This window comes from Lygodium microphyllum, chromosome 16 (genome assembly GCF_053477565.2).
Source record: "Lygodium microphyllum isolate KBCC chromosome 16, Lygodium_microphyllum_v1.1.10, whole genome shotgun sequence".
Taxonomy (NCBI): Eukaryota; Viridiplantae; Streptophyta; class Polypodiopsida; order Schizaeales; family Lygodiaceae; genus Lygodium; species Lygodium microphyllum.
In genome coordinates this window covers 80296839-80313515 of record NC_141150.1, presented here as the reverse complement: position 1 = coordinate 80313515, position 16677 = coordinate 80296839, and the positions used below count along the sequence as shown (strand labels likewise).

Sequence of the window (16677 nt, the reverse complement as noted above, 5' to 3'; positions counted from 1 at the left end):
AAATTTATTAATAGAAGCTTTTGCAAGGGGCCACATGGCCCATGTAGAGCCCCTGCGCAAAACCTCCCACAACCGCCACAACGATGCAGCACGACACTCTTGCCCGCACGCCCGCCCGCCCGTGTGACCCTACCTGCGTGAGGCGCTTCATGCCTAGTACAAATTACTCCGATACAAATTACTCCGATAGATTTTCTGGAGTTTAGTGTTAATGGAATGCATGGTTGAAAAGAAAAACCTCATAGATTTTTACCCAATCCTGCAAACGTTCATAGGTTTTCTGGAGTTTAGTGTTAATGGAATGCATGGTCGAAAAGAAAAACCTCATAGATTTTTACCCAATCCTGCGAACGCTCCAGCCCGCTGAAGTTCTGATTCATCAACCTCTGCAGGGAAGTCCAAGCCTGCTTTCTTTCTGTCGCTTGTGTTGACAGGCTTTGCCCCTCGTGGAAAGCTCGGAATGCAGCACGACGAGGTCATCTGGCAGGTCATCAACCACAACCATTGCAGCTTCAAGGCCAAGTACGTATCCATGCTCGTAGACACTCGCTATGTTTTAGCACCATCGAAAATCCATCCTTCTGATGGATCTCCTGATGGCGTTCCTGTGTTTTCTTTTTTCACGCAGAACCGGCACACAAAACTTCTGCAGAAATGAGTATAACGTCTCAGGTCTTTGCAATCGGAGCTCATGCCCCCTTGCAAACAGCCGTTATGCAACCATCAGAGAGCACGAAGGTGCCTTTTCATTCTTTTTATTATTATTGTGAGGGCAAGCATTAGGCTGAAGGAGGGGAAGAAATCATACATACGAACAGAAAGCGTGACATAGAAAACTCTGTGTCTTTCAATTTGATGGCAAATCTTCTAATTCGGGCCATAAAGCAGAAGTGATTACCGTTTTTGTATTAGTGGAAGGTAAGTATCACTGGGAAGGAGGAAAAATCAGACACAGAAAAACAAGTCAGATAGAGAAAAATAAATCAGGCAGATATGATGCAATATGTTTCAAAGCAGACAAGAGAATAGATGTGTGGATTTCTGGTACGAGATATTTAACAAGGCCATGGTTTTGTTTCTCTCTTGACACAGGAACTCTCTATCTATACATGAAGAGCATTGAAAGAGCCCACACACCCAATAAATTGTGGGAGAGAGTAAAGCTACCCAGGAACTATGCAAAGGCCTTGGAGATTGTTGATAAATATCTGGCATGTATCGAGTTTAAATGTCAATATGATCAAGTACTTTCGCAATTTTACTGAATTATTATTTCCTCTCTTAATTGGACAGGAGTTCTGGCCGAAGTTCTTGGTTCACAAAAATAAGCAGCGTCTTACAAAGATGACACAGTACCTTATCCGAAAGCGAAAACTAGCCTTGAAAGTAAAGTAAGTTAAATGCAATCTTCTTTGCTCAAGCACGTGTTTTCTTAGAAGTGAAATTTCTGAGTTCTTCACGAATGAATTGTGTATACTCAAAAGCCCTTTGAAACTCCTTTGCTTGATTGACATGAATGCAATCTTCTTTGCTCAAGCATGTGTTTCTTAGAAGCGAAATTTCTGAATTCTTCAAGGCTTTGGACAATTCAATTTTGCATAAACTCTTGGTTGGCTCCCACAAGGAGATGCTCCAAAAGACCCCTTCACCATGATGGGACCCTTCAAATGAAATAATTTGCTTGTTTTCCTTACTCCAGTACATCTTCTGAGGGTGAGTTGTCTTACTTTGACCTAACAATAGGATCTAGAGACGAAGTTTTGAGGTGTCTAGGATAGGATGATGGCATCACTAGGGTGGCTTAATCAGCAGCAAACATTGCTGTAGCAGGTATTGGAAATGTTGCACAGATGGCAAAAAGCTGTTGCTAATTGACAGATGATAATGTGGCAGCTGGGCAGTAGCAGGGTGGCTTGTTGTGCAAAAAACACAGCCACCAGTGGTGGTTGATGATGACGTGGCAGTAGGTGGAGCAGTTGCTAGCAGGTGGACAAGGCATTGGAGCAAGGGTGATGGCAGCATGTGGGATGCAAAGTGGCTGGACAGATCCCCTATTTGTAGATACATGAGCCAACCAAACTTCTTGGCTTGCGCCTGAACACACACAGGTTGTGATTGGGCACTCTTGAATTTTTCTTCAACACTTTAGCTGCATTAATATTTGATTTTTGGGTGTAGAAAGGTGTCAACTCCTGGTGTAGACTCCAAATCTGCAAAACACAACAGCTGATGTGCAAATGACAGGCAGGAGGTGATCATGAACAGCGGGGGGCCTGAAAACTAAGGAAAACTAAGGAAATGCAGAAGTGGGAGTGCTCTTTATGAAGTCTCCAGCTGAGGAGTGACGTTGCTTGCTGTAGAGGCTTGTGGGAGGCTGGACAGGTCCTAGATGTGTGTGGCAACAGCCGGCGAAGGTCCTCAATGTCCGGTGATGTCTCCTTGAGGGAGGGTGGACAGCAACGTTAGGGAGATGTGGCTTGTTTATTCCATATTCGTGGTTGCGTTTCCACTTCTCCCTGACGCAACTAGGGATATGGAATAAACAATTTGTACCTGGGCAGCATCCTACTAGAGTGGCACATCTCCCTCACCCAACTTCTCCCTCATTTGCCACATTTGTACCTGGGCAGCGTGTTTCTAGAGTGGCACATCTGGCCACTTCCTTTGAAAGGACAACCTTGCATTTACTACTAAGTGTTGCATTTTATGCTGATGTTGCCATTCTACTTTACTCTACTGTTGTTCCCATAGCCTATGCTCTTGTGCTAGCATGTGTAGTCATAGTTACAATTGAGACAATGAAGATCAGTGTTCATAGAGTTGTGACCATGAAGATGGTTGAACGGACCGTGACAGAGACCACAGACCATCTTATCATTCTTTCCCTTCTCAATCTTCCTTGGCTGCTAGTCCTCAATTGGCATTGATGGCTCCCCTTGCTTGTTGGTGCCTGTCCTAGCTGCTCTATCCACATCTATGAAATTGGATGAAACAAACGACCCTCTATGGTTGTGCAAAGCTGAGTGTATCCTTGACACTTTTGACCTTTGGGTTTTGCTGTGGTCCCTATATCTTGACCTATTGTGGATCCCCATGTTGGAGGGACCTTAAACTTGGTAGGTTTATGGGGTTAGCTAAATGCTAGAGCCCGCTCTTTTTTCAATTTGAGTTGTGCAGATTTTGCGCCTGTGCATGTAAGATGCATCCGCACTATTGCAAAGGTTTGGAAGAGATTGGCAATTCTCTACTAGATCTAGACATTATAGCATTTCCCATCTCTCGAGGTTGAAGCTATTACAACTCTTTGGACTCCCCTATGATGAGGGATCCCATCAACAAGATGGAGCAGATTTAAGACGAGCTTGTACTCTTGGTAAGGACGTTCCTTCAGAGGACCTAGTTGTGTCATACTTTCATATCTTCCGTTACTCGAAAGAAAGGTGAATGTTTTGGTCAAAATTGGCTTTAAATAAAGGTTACAAGAACTAGCTTCAAGTAAGGATACAAGAATTGGCTTTGAATAAAGATTACGAGAACTAGTCATATGATGTATTCTACACCAATCTCCTCACCTATTATACATAAGATGCTATCACTTGGGAGGAAGTAGTCCTATTGGTGCTTGAGCAAGATGCACATCACTAGGAGACAAAGTGTGGCAGGGCTAGTGCACATAGCCATGCTTGTGCAGCATCATCAAGAAGTAAAGGAGAACCAAGTAGAAGAAAGGGAAGAATAAGAAATCAAAGTCTATCTTTAGACTAATATACAAATTCTTAGGGGAAACACAGAGGATATCCCAAGTATTCTCACTAGGGGAAGATCTCACCGTTAGTTTAGTTTTATATATATCCTTGTGTGTGAGTACATCTTAGGTGTGCAACTGTGTGTGTCGAAGGCAAACATTTTTTTCACCTCCCAACGTTTAATAAGGATCAAAGGTTTGGGGGAAACCCTAGGCTTATATAATTAGGCTCTAACCATTGTACTTTTATCAATATTTATCACATTAAACTATGAAGCTTTGTGTACTTGCATGATTTCTCTCTCTTTCATGGAGTTGCATCCACCGTAGCTCTCTCTCTCTCTCTCTCTCTCTCATACTGTCGAATCCAATAGTGATATGAAACCAGCCTTTCTTGTATAGGGTGGTAAATAATCCAATTTAACACCGATTACAACAATCATAAAATTCACATAAATTGAAAATGCACACTTTACAAATCTTGGACAATGAACAGCTATTGCTCCAAAAGTAGTGCCCTTTGTGGTATTTCTTTAGCTTTTATTGTAGATGGATGGAGTACAACTAAGATTCTCTAATCTCCTCTGCTAATCCAAGTGCCTCTTGCTGTCATAAATGACTAGTAAATCTTCAAACCAATTTGCCCCTTGGTTTACTTGGGGATTGGCTTTCACCTCTATTCTTAAGTCCTTGAAAGACAAATTCAGCCCCAAATTTGATATTGGTTGGTTAGTCTTTTGAATATCCTTGAAATTCTTTGATTTCAATTGTTGGAATTCAAGTCCTAGGCCCTCAATTCTGAGCACACATCATGAGGTGGTTGCAAACTGTAATTTCTGTTGTAAATTAGAGTTTACATCAGAGACTTTTTAATATCTCCACCTTTGATGATTCAGATGGCTGGATTTTGCTGAGGGGAGTTGGGAAATGGCCAGAGAATGAGAGAGAATGCTGGAGAGAGAGAGACTTCAGAGTTTCATTATAAGTAAGGCTGAAAATTTGCCGCCGCCGCCTCTTGTGTGCTGTCACTTGCACTAGAAGGACCTTGGGCTGGTATCATTTGCACTTGGAGAGCTCTATACAGTTGTTATCTATTGTAGAACTAGTCCTTGGTGGTTGTAAATCACATCAGTAGCATCTCTCTGCTCTCTAATAGTCGCCTCTTCTACAATGGTTAGAATAGACTTCACCAAGCCCCAAAAACGTTTTTTCCACTTGCATGGGTAAGTTTTGCCATATGGCAAGCTTTTAATTACATTTTTCAACATTATCTAGCTGATTTAATAAATTTTGAGAATATTAATTATGATAATTAATTTAATAAATAATGTAGTGCTAAAAAAATAAATTACACTAGCCAATAATTAAATTGGCTGGGCCAATTCATCTTTCAAGTATTCCTGCGCAATTATTAGCCTTAGATCGACATTACTTAATTTAGTCTCTAATGTCACCACTAACATTAGTGGCCAATAAATTGATCTAGGCTAAAATCTAACATTAGATACCACCAAGTACCTGTCAGATATAACTTATTATAACCTTTGGCTTTGGCACCAATTGATATCTCGGGCTCATGGGTCCTAAACTTTGAAATAATTAACTTGCATCTCACATGTGCAAGTCGCATTTGCACATCTGATTAACTTTGAATCAAATGCTAAGCAAAGCAATAAAATTTCAAGTCCTTACCACCCCCTTCAAATCCTTGCAATCGTCCTCGATTGCACTGCAATGTGCCAAAGCATCTATTGTTGCCACTATTGGAAATACATGTTGGCATTGTAGTCCAACATGTGCACCTATTGCTTAATAATTCTCATGCTCGTTGCATGTGAAATTTCAATCACTTAAACCTTGTACAATCCACACACATGAATCATAACCATTGTTAAAACCATAAGGGATGCATCCACATGCCAAAACCCAACACTATTTTGATCACCAAGGCATTGTAATGCATAAATTTAGCATAAACAACACCTCATAGCAATGAATTATGGTGTACCAGATGATAGCATACATCTACTGCAAACCGCATGTAACTTATATAATTGTACTTTTGCAAATATACAATGTATACCATCCATGTATCGCATACATGCCTTGCAAATTTACATCACATCCAAATGTACATTTCATGTATTACATACATGTCAATAACCTTGCAAATGTATAGTTTCAAAGCCTAGGTGCAAACCAGACCATATGCATACGGACTTACAATGACTGGTACACTGAATAGTGATCCCAATGGTAGAAATACTGCCAGCATACAGTACCTTGGATGCAAACCAAGTACATTCAAGATCCTATGCAACCTAACTATCCATTACTAGGGTAGTGGAGATGCAACCTCCCCATTGAGCTTAGGCAATACTCTGAACCTTCTATGCTCTGCTCAGCTTGAAAGAGTTGGATCCAAAATCGACTTTATCTGAAATGCATCAAGGTAAAGTGCATAACTAAGGATGATCTGCCAAGTCACCCTCCATCCATCCAATTGTATTCTTTCATAGGTGAAACAATCTTGAAGCTTTACCAAGAAACACACGTAAACTTTACCTCTAACTTCACTTGCCTTAAAACCTCCACTAGGTTCTAGGCTTTTCTCCCTCTTAAGCATTGTGATGCTTTGTATTTTCACATTGTTGCAATTACAACTTAACTAATATGCCACATTGCATCCAATTGACTAGCTCCTCGTGTGCTTGGCTATTAGTAGTTTAGATTGGGCATGGCTAGGTTATTTAGGCATTTTATTATGGTTATTATGATGCTTATTTGGGGCATTTATATTGGCTGACTAGCATTCAATGTTGATTGATCTACCCCTATTTTAGCATTATTTTCTTCTTTATATACGCGGCTCCCTCCTCATTCAGTCACATCATCACCTACAAGTTCTGTGGAGAGGGAGTTGGTGCCAGTGTCTCGGAGCCAGAGACTCATTGTTATATACTTCATTCTCGTGTTTGGTATATGGATTCCATTTCATGAGCACATCTTTGAGTTATCTTCTTTTTTGTAGTATTCTTCTGTCTTCTTTCTTTTTTGTCTTTTGTTCAACAGTTTATTTCAGTACTTGTCTATGCTTCCATTGCTGCATGACTTTTGACATGGTATCAGATTGCAAGATCTAGGTTCATGTTGCGAATTTTTTGTTGATTACAGGTCTTTTTTTCCCTTGCTGGACAGGCTTGCGTTTTTTAGACCAACCACCTGTGTTTTCAGCCCGCACTTGGATTCGAGTTTGCAATCGTCATTTTGTTATATTAAATGCTCAACTAGTTCGCCTTTTTCTTTTTTTTACCCCTAATCGTGGTTGGGGAATTTTTGATTGGTTTTTCTTCATTTTGCAGTAGCTGGCCTTCGTTTCTGATGAGATTTTTGGTTACACTGCATCTGAACTCATTTTGTGAAGTCTTTGCTATTGGTTTGGCTATATTTTCTCTCTCTGTACCCTTTATCCTCTTATCTTCTCTTCTTCTCCTCTCCCGATGGCTCCTTTGTGCATTTCTGATAAGTTACATGGCCCAGACTATCTTACATGGAGTGCTGTGATGAAAGCTTGGTTTGTGGAGAAGCAGATTTGTTACATTGTATATGGAGCTATCCCTCGACCTTAGCTTCCTTTTCCTCTTCCCGAAGATTTTGATGAGGATAACCATGAGGAAGCTTTGCTTATGTAGGATTTGGACGATGCACGAGCGTATTTTGCACTGTTTCGGTGTATTTCTAAAGAAGTTGGATCAGCAGTTACCTCTTGCAAGACATTCCTAGAAATATGGTTGAAGCTTCAGATATTGTATAAGGCACCTTCCTCGATGCTTGTTGTGGCACATTATGGACAGCTTCAATAGATGAAGTTTAAGCCGAAGGACACCATTTAGTCATTTTTACTCCATGTTACATAGGTATAAGACTAGCTTCGACACATGCAGACTCATTGGAACAGCACTCTACAAGCTCCTCTTGGAGTTTGACGGAGTGGCCAATGCTTTGCGGGTACAAACATCCTCTACATCTATAAGCTTTACACACGTCCTCCATGTTGCTTGAGCATGGGGCATCTTTGCATTTATAGAGGAGGCTCTCATCTCATTATGGAGATTCCAGTGAGGCCTTTACAACTTCAGAGAGGCGTGAGAGGAAGAAGTTGAAGGCATGGTGTTATCATTGTGATATGAAGGGACACTTGTGGAAGGACTGTAAGGAGTTCGCAGTTTCATGGAAGAAGAAAAAGTAGCTGGATGCGGACTTCTTCGAGAAGTCATCCTCTTCCTCAGACTTCGACTCCAATCCTTTGGCCAAGGGGAAGACCAAGGTGTGGCCGAGATCCACTTCTTTAAATCGAGGTAAGTGCTTGAATGCCCCTTCCTTTCTTGCTTTCTAGTCCAGGTGATGCAGTCATCCCTCACGACTCTCTAGTACAAGTGAGCGAGAGTGAGCAGGTGGTGAGATGGGGCAACTAAGCCTCATCTATACAAGTATACAGGTGCACATGTTCCAGAGAGGGACGTCCTTGATGCATTGGCCAAAGTTTAGCATATTCAAATCCTGGAGCTACAATTGAGATCCAGGTTCATGATGAGCTGGTTATATGATAGTGAGCGGGATTGGCTCCTAGTCCAAGCTCACATGAGGGGACATTTTGGCGGTCTTGGCCAAAGGCAAGGAATCCATGGTCATGTATGTTCAAAGACATTTTCAACAGGATTGACTCGTATGCTATTGTGAGATATTATTGACAGACATAGAGATTTGTTATGACTCTTCTCTATTTCAAGAGCTAATATAATCGACATCGACATTAGGTTCTCTCCGAGGCATCTTGGTGGGGGACTTGATTACCACTGCTTGGGTATCCATGGTTCTATTTTGGTAATTCTATGTTTTATGGACTGTAATGAGTCATTATCATTGTATTGTTGTATTATATTAGATCACCCATGATCTAAAAGAGGGTGTTAGCAATTCAGATAGCTCATGTGCGAGTCTCGGGCATGGCTAGGTTATTTAGGCATTTTATTATGGTTATTACGATGTTTTTTTGGGGCATTTTATGCTGGCCGACCTACCCCTATTTTGGCATTATTTTCTTCTTTATATACTCGGATCCCTCCTCATTTAGTTAGATCATTACCTACAAGTTTTAGGGAGAGAGGGAGTCGATGCTAGTGCCTTGGAGCCAAAGACTCACTATTGTACGCGTCATTCTCGTGTTTGATATACAGATTCCATTTCTTGAGTACATCTTTGAGTTCTTTTCTTTTTCTAGTGTTCTTTTGTTTTCTTTCCTTTTTGTTTTGTGTTCACTAGTTTCTTTTAGCACTTGTCCATGCTTCCAATGCTACACCACTTGTGACACTACCCACATTTTGAACATCATGCTGCTGCATTGGCTCTTTCTTCAGTGCATATTGGTGTCTCGAAGCTCTTGAAGATGATTTCCTCTTCTTGCCTTTGTTGTCGTTCTTTAAGGTCTTAAAAAAGCAAATGAATTGAGGATCATTTGCCAATTGCACCAACATTTTAGTTGGTGTTCTCAGCTGATCTTTAAATTGATCATCAAATTCCTCTTCCTCTTGTTGGTGTCATCAACTTCAAGAGATCTAGAAGGATCCGCATCATCATCACCTTGTTGTCCATGTTACTTGCCTTGTCCAAGATCATGCATTGCATTTTCCCCAACACTGTGAATTTCAGATTGAGAGGCGTCATCCTTGGTTGATCCCATGTCACTATTTGAAGACTGTCTTGTTGTAATGCTCAATTGAATACAATTTCAGCGGTAGAGCAAAGCATAGTCACCAAGGACCAGGATGGGGACGAGGATCTAAAAGTTATATGTTTATTAGACATAATTGAAATACTCTAAAGAAACTAAACAATTACAATAGCTTGACTCAAAAACCTTGTAAAAATATCCCATAAAAGTTTAAAACATTACATGAGCTATGAAACTTGAAAGTTGAAACACAAATGAATAATGAATACTCAAATTGAAGGGTTGTCAATGCTAAATGGTGAGTGATAAATGTTGTATGACTTAAAGACTAAAGTCCAAAAGTAAATGATGAATAATGAGTCCTTAGATTGAAGATTACAAGAAATAATACAAACTGAGAAATGTAGTAAAAGTTATAACTGAGGAATCATAAATGCCATATGCCATGAAGACTAAAGTCCAATAGTAACCACTAAATAATGAGTCCTTGGATTGAAGACTACAAGAAACAATACAAGCTAAGAAACAATAAAACTAATGATAGAAAACTACAAGAAACAATACAAGAGTACAAGCCCTATGACAAGTGGCTCCCTTGCATCCCATCCGATACGTATCTCCCCCAGTCCCCCTCTTCGTGGGACACGTTTCCTTGTGATGGACCATTGCATGGAGATGCACCCTTTTTGGGACGCATTTGGGACGAGTTCCTTGTGTTCTATGCTCGTGTCCCTTGCATTCCCTGTGACTATGGAGCAAAGCTTTTGACCTTCAATCAAGTGCCTTGGGCCTACCGATTAGAGGGAGTTGATGGTATCCTGGCGATGGAACCTTGAAACTAGCTTTCCTTCTTGGATAGGGTGGTAAATAACCTGATTTAACACTAATATATAGCAAGCATAGAGTTCATATAAATTAAAAATGCATATTTTACCTTTAAATCTTAGACAATGTATAGTCTGTTGCCCCCAAATTTGGCACCCCTTGCGGTATTTCTTTAGTTTTGCAAATGGATGGAGCATAACTAAGATTCTCTCATCTCCCCTGCTAATACAAGTGCCTCTTGCTATCATAAATGACTATCAGGCCTTCAAACCAATTTGCCCCTTGGTTTGCTTGGGGATTGGCCGATTAATGCTAAGCTCTTAATTCTTGAATTTCGGCTATTGAAATTCAAGTCCTTGGTCGTCAATTTTGGGCACACATCATGAGGTGGTTGTCAAACCTTGATTTCTACTATAAATTAGGGTTTACATAAGAGATTTTTCAATATATCTAGCCATTTGATGACTCATATGGTTGGATTTTGTTGAGGAGAGTTGAAAAATGACTAGAGAATGAGATAGAATGCTATACAGAGAGAAATTTCAGAGTTTCATCGCAAGAAAGATTGAAAAACTGTTACTGCCCTTGGTCAAACAGCAATGGAAGTTGTTACCTACAGCTTAGGACCACCAAAAGGTTGTTGCCCCCTCTTATATGTTGTCACCTACACCAGAAGGACCTTAAGGTGATTTCATCTGTATCTGGAGGGGCTTCAAACTGTTGTCACTTGTTGTAGAACTAGTCCCTGATGGTTGCAAATCACAGCAGCAGCATCTCCTTACTCTCTAACGGCTTCTTTCTCTCTCACAATGGTTGGAATAGACTTCCACTAGCTCCCAAAAACGTTTTTTTCACTTGTATGGGCAAGTTTTGCTAAGTGATAGCCTTTTAATCTCATTTTCTTGCATTATCCAATTTATCACATTAATTTTTAGAATATTAATTTAAATAATTAATTTAATAATTAATATAGTGCACAAAAAATTAATTTCACCAGTCAATAATTAAATTGGCTAGGCCAAATTGTCTTCCAAGTATCCACGAGTAGTTATTGGCCCTTAGATTGGCATTAATTAATTAATTAATTAATTAATCAATGTCTAATCTCTAATGTTACCACTGACATTAGCGACTAATATATTGGTCTAGGCTAAAATCTAATGGCAGATACCACGTAGTACCTCAAACATAACTTATTACAACTTTTGCCTTTGACACCAATTGTTATCTTGGAGACTTGAAACCTCACATGTGCAAGTCACATTTGCACATTTGATTAACTTTTAATCAAACGCTAAGCAAAGCAATAAATCAAAGGGGATCTTATTTGTCCATATACAACAAAGGTCAAGGAGGCAGCTTGCATATGCGTTGCTGAAGAAAATAACAAGAAGAAAGTTTGCAGCCCAAGACCGTTGCTGCAATAAAAGTAGAAGAAGAAATAAGAGGAAGAGAAGGCTAACCCGTTTCTTCTTGCTCCTACATGGGTTGTTTGTCTTTGTAGCCATCACCAAATTTGGCCTCCATGCTCGACCACAATTGCTGAGTAAAGTTGCATGGTCACTACCTCTAGCGTTAGTGCCATTTGCTCGTGGTGTGCTCAATCCACGCTTCATACTTTAGACTAGCACGTGTGTTTCGCGCCAACTAGCAGAATCTAATGTGCATTTGTGTTCGTGACTTGTCGTGTCCATCAGCCTTTGTCCAACCCATCATTGAAACGATTGTCACATTATTTTCTACTTGGTGGTGCTTGTCTCAACTTTGCTATGCCACATCACCACAAATTTAACGTGGGCCGATTGGTAAGTTTGATAACTTTTAACAAAATAAAACATTAAAAAATAAAAACAACTTTATACCTGCCTTGTGTATGCAAGTTGCCCTGCTCATGTCTACCCCATGTGCTTAGCTGTTTTTTACCTTAGATTTTGTGCCACTTGTAGCTCCTACTCATGGCCACTTCTTTTCTTGTCACTATCCTCTTCTTAGTTAGTGATGCAACTACTTCAGCCACTAATCACATCATTATTTGAGTTTGCTAGTATTATCTCTACTTTACTATCCTAACTTTGACCTAAAGCGTTGCCTTAGTTCAGGATAAGTGCTGCCATTAACTAGCAAATAATGGCATCTACTATTGGGATGTCAAGGTATGGTATCTTGATTGAAAAATTCTTGAGCATTAGCTTCTCCATCTGCAAGACAAAGATTTAGCTTATACTTGTACGGAAAGGCGTATGGAAAGTTGTGTCCACTAATGAGCCGGAGCACATTTTGGGCAATCCATAACTCCATCAAGAATGGCTCGAGAAGAACGAGAGTGCACTTGCCATCACAGGACTTAGCCTCTCTAACAACCTTCCTCATCACCTTGATATTACAAAAATAGCAAAGGAGGTATGGGAGGGCTTTCAAGGCACATTAGGGGGAGATATTAATAATTTCAAATTATTTTTGAAGATGCAATTGTTTAGTACCTCTTACAATCCTTTGAAGACTCTTAAGCAACATCTCGATTGTTTTAAGTCTTCTTTACGAACAATTGACCAGTCTCAATAGTCATCTAGATGACGATGATAAAAAAGGTTGAACTACTTAGCAGCTTTGTGAAAGAAGCACAATTCAATGAGATCATGACAGCTTTCAAGGTGGCTCGAGAGATGAAATATGAGGAGATGGTCGCCATCCTTCTCAATGATGAAAGGCGCAACAAAGATTCTGACATAGCATTGATAGCCTTCTACACCAAGAAACATTTACGGAAGTGCCAATATTGCAGGCGTATTGATCACATTGTTAACCAATGCTACCAAAGAAAAGGACACTTCTAGTTTGACACCATTTAATATAACCAAGTCAGTGTTTCTTCATATCCATTAGGTGGAGTTTCCTTCGATTGTCTTATCTTTTGAGAGGTGCTCATCGACAATGATGCATTTAGTCATATGGGAGGCCTTGGCTAATTGACAATAGTGCATCAAGTCATATGACTCCTCAAGGAGATTGGCTCTAGGATCTTTGTCTATTAGAGGGTATAGTCATTGTTGGAGATGTTTCTTCAATGCCTATTTGTGGTATTGGCATCTTGCTTGTTTTGCTTGACCATCCATTGAGCTTTGCTTTGGAGGCCCTACACGTTTTGGACTTGGGGTTTTATCTCCTCTTAATTCATGGCTGTACGGATTTCGTTTTTGGGCTGTCTTTGTTGAGTGGGTTGTCTTTGTTAAGGATTCTTCTATAGGAGCCATTCTTGCGACAAGTTGGTAGGAGAGGGGTTATAGAGACTCCATTCCCCTTCCATTGTGCAAGGTCCTTTGAGGCAATTTTCCGTTATTGTGCCTCTTTATGGTTGTGCATCTCATCCCACAAGTTCCATTCCATTCCACAGGGATTCCAACCTACTTGACATTCTTTATCAATAGACTTCATCAACATTGGCACTGTTCTTGCCACCTTCGGATCCACATCTTCTTTGGTCTTTTGCCACATCAAGGACTTGAGAGGGGGTGTAGTAGATGCGTGTCTCGTACAATCAGCTCCTACTTGTGAGCCTCAGTCTGAGTCAAATGAGGACATTAGAAGTTTGGACATTGTCAGTTTGTCATTTTGTGTGTTTTAGGTACTTTAGATGCAAGGTACATCAATGTGTTTCCTTTTGGGCACTAAAGGCTGTCATGGATGCCCACATTATGGGCCCAACCACTTGATTGCCAGTTGTGGCCCCACTTTGCCTATTTATAGGCGGTTTTTCCCCCTCATTCACTCCATTCATCATTGATCCATTGCGATCGGCCAACCCATCCTCATTCTCTCATCCCATTGCTATTGTTGAGCGCCCACATTGACATGTAGAGCTGCATATTGGGGCTGACCGTTGCAGCCTTGCATCTTTCAGCCATTGCAGTTAGATTGTTTCTTCTCTCACCTACATTCTCTTTCAGTCTTCTCTACATGTATACAACACCATACACACCTCAACAAGATGGTGTGGCTGAAAGGAAAAATGGTCTCTTATGGGGATTTCAAGATCATGGATATATGCTTACTGATAAAGGGATTCAGCCATCCTCACAAGTTTTGCTTGGAAGCAGTTATATGTTCAACTTATATCCTTAATTGCTGCCCCACTAAAAGCATTGGATTCAGCTATGCTGTATGAGGTTTGAAATGGTGAAATCCAGTGGTCAACCCCATGCATGTGTTTGGATGTTTGGCATATGCCTTAGTAACATTGCCATGTTGACACAAGCTACATCAAGGCAATAAAATGTTTTGTTTTGGAATATAGCGTAGAAAGTAAAGGGTGCTATTGGTACCAACCCTTGATCATTGTTAGTTAGGATATGGTATTGCTGAAAATGCAGCCCTTCTTCCAGTACAAGAAGCAGCCCCACATGGGTCGACAGGATGTATTTGACACAATGAACCCAGCGGTTAAAATATACCTCATAAGATAATGTGGAGTTTCTCTTTACTTCTGCTTGCTTATAGGATCTTTCCTTTGATTTATTTCTTTGTAATGGCAGTTTTTTTGTATTGTTTTGGGCTCTACTCACATCATCATGGTTCACAGGGAGAAAATTGTTACCATGCCAGCGAAACAAGTCAAACGAGAGGCACGAAGGGAGGCAAAGGCTGAGGTTGCAGCTGTCTTAGACAAGGTATTGTGGCATTTACATAAGGAATGTGTTGGGAAGGGTACAATAATGCGTATGCAAGGGCTATGCCATGTTGGCCTGTTTTTTGAGTAGTTATATGCTTGTTTCCAGGCAATAGAGAAAGAATTGCTTCAACGGCTACAAAGTGGTACTTATGGTGATATTTACAATTTCCCTGTGAAACAATATGAGGATGCTTTAGAGCTTGTTGAAGCAGCTGATGCAGAAGAGGTACGACTTGTTTTTAGTGGCTTGATTCTGCTACCGCTAGTTTGTTGATAGCACTGATGAGAAAAGGGCCATATTCATTTGGCAGGAGGAAGAACCAGAGGTTGAGTATGTTGAATATGAGATGGAAGATGAAGACGAGTTTGAAGATTTTGGAAAGGCTCAACATGAACAGGGAGGTATGCAGGAGCTCTACCATTTTTTGTAGCAGTAACTGCAATTTTGTTCGAACTTTTGGTTCACCTTCTTTGTCTCTCAGGTGTACTTTCTTCTGACGACGAAGAACCTGAAGGAAGTGATGAAGAGATGAACAATTTGTCAAATGTGGGTGGAAAGAGGAGTGTTCCTCTTTGGGATAAAGGGAGACTTGAGCCAAAGAAGAAGAAAAAGAGAGCTCACGTTGAGGTATTTGATTGTTTGACAAAGCAGTGACGTCGCCAGATTTTTTGTGCCATAGTACTTCTGACAGGCTGCTTACTGTTTTTATACAGATTGAATTTGAAGGAGAACCAGAAGAGGTGAAGCAAAGGGTGTGATACTTTTTGCTGAAGATCGTGACGTACCCTCTACATGGTGGAAAGCTGTTCGGCTGGTAGTTTGTTTTCTAAGAAAGGTGCAATACATAAAGCCAATGTGGAACACAGACCCTGGCTTCTCCATTGATAAGCTCCTTGCCTTGACCGGTCATGCCTTCGCTTTCGACACCTGTTCATGAAGTGATGATCAGGGTTTTTTTGTATAACATCCCTAGTCCTGAGGTTGCAAGAAATGTGGGTTTTGAGAAGCAGAAGCCAGTGATACAGTCTTGCACTTACGAGACATGAATGAAGGCAGCATGGATCCACTTCTCTTTTGTAATTGGTGGATGAGAGTGATTTGTAGCGGTATTTTTCTGGGTGCAAAGGCAAGCCCACTGTTTCTCCATGGGCTCAGTTTGACCATGGATAGATAAATGTTAGAATAGAAAACTGCAAACATACCTCCTGGAGTTGTCTTTTTCCTGTTTGTTTGTCCCTGAAGGGCCTCAGGTTTTGGATGCCAAAATTCCTTCACGTCACTGAAATCTAGTGAATGTTAAGAGTTGCCTATATGTATGCATGCTATTCTATGTTAGTGCTGCTTTCATGCTCAAAGGAGTTTTAGCAAGATGCCTGTGCTCGTTCAGAAGAGGACCTTTTCTGCTTCTCTTCCTTTTGAAGCAGGCCCTTGCTCTACATTTGAGACTGTACTGACATTTTTGTCCTAAATGGATGACTATATTATTTAGTGTGTCCAAGAAGATCATAGTAGTGGGAAATGTCCCGAAACGCCCCTTGAGAGGACCGTAAGGAGACAGGCCCAAAATGCATTCCCCCAGCCGAAACATCTCCCCTTCAGGGAGACAACTGCCATGTGGCATTTTTGGCTTGGTGAAACATTTCGGGTCCACCCATTTCCCCACTCACCTGAAACAGTTTTTTAAAATGTGGAACTTAAGCATTAATGTT

At 40.6% G+C, this 16677-nt stretch overlaps 1 protein-coding gene across 1 annotated transcript; it reads left to right on the top strand.

The window, feature by feature from the left end:
- Window positions 1-232: 232 nt before the first annotated feature.
- On the top strand, window positions 233-16323 carry LOC148023026 (MAK16 protein-like protein). The gene is made up of 9 exons (XM_087695163.1): window positions 233-522; window positions 629-738; window positions 1093-1211; window positions 1294-1391; window positions 14878-14965; window positions 15074-15193; window positions 15279-15369; window positions 15450-15595; window positions 15682-16323. Exons 1-9 carry the CDS (start codon window positions 461-463, stop codon window positions 15724-15726), a joined length of 879 nt encoding a protein of 292 aa, XP_087551289.1. The 5' UTR covers window positions 233-460; the 3' UTR covers window positions 15727-16323.
- The last annotated feature ends 354 nt before the right edge of the window (window positions 16324-16677 follow it).

Coding starts and splice junctions, on each gene's coding strand:
- LOC148023026 (XM_087695163.1), top strand. CDS start 461: ATGCAGCACGACGAGGTCATCTGGCAGGTCATCAACCACAACCATTGC. Junction 1,212..1,293: donor AGATTGTTGATAAATATCTG/GCATGTATCGAG, acceptor TTAATTGGACAG/GAGTTCTGGCCGAAGTTCTT. Junction 14,966..15,073: donor TTGCAGCTGTCTTAGACAAG/GTATTGTGGCAT, acceptor GCTTGTTTCCAG/GCAATAGAGAAAGAATTGCT.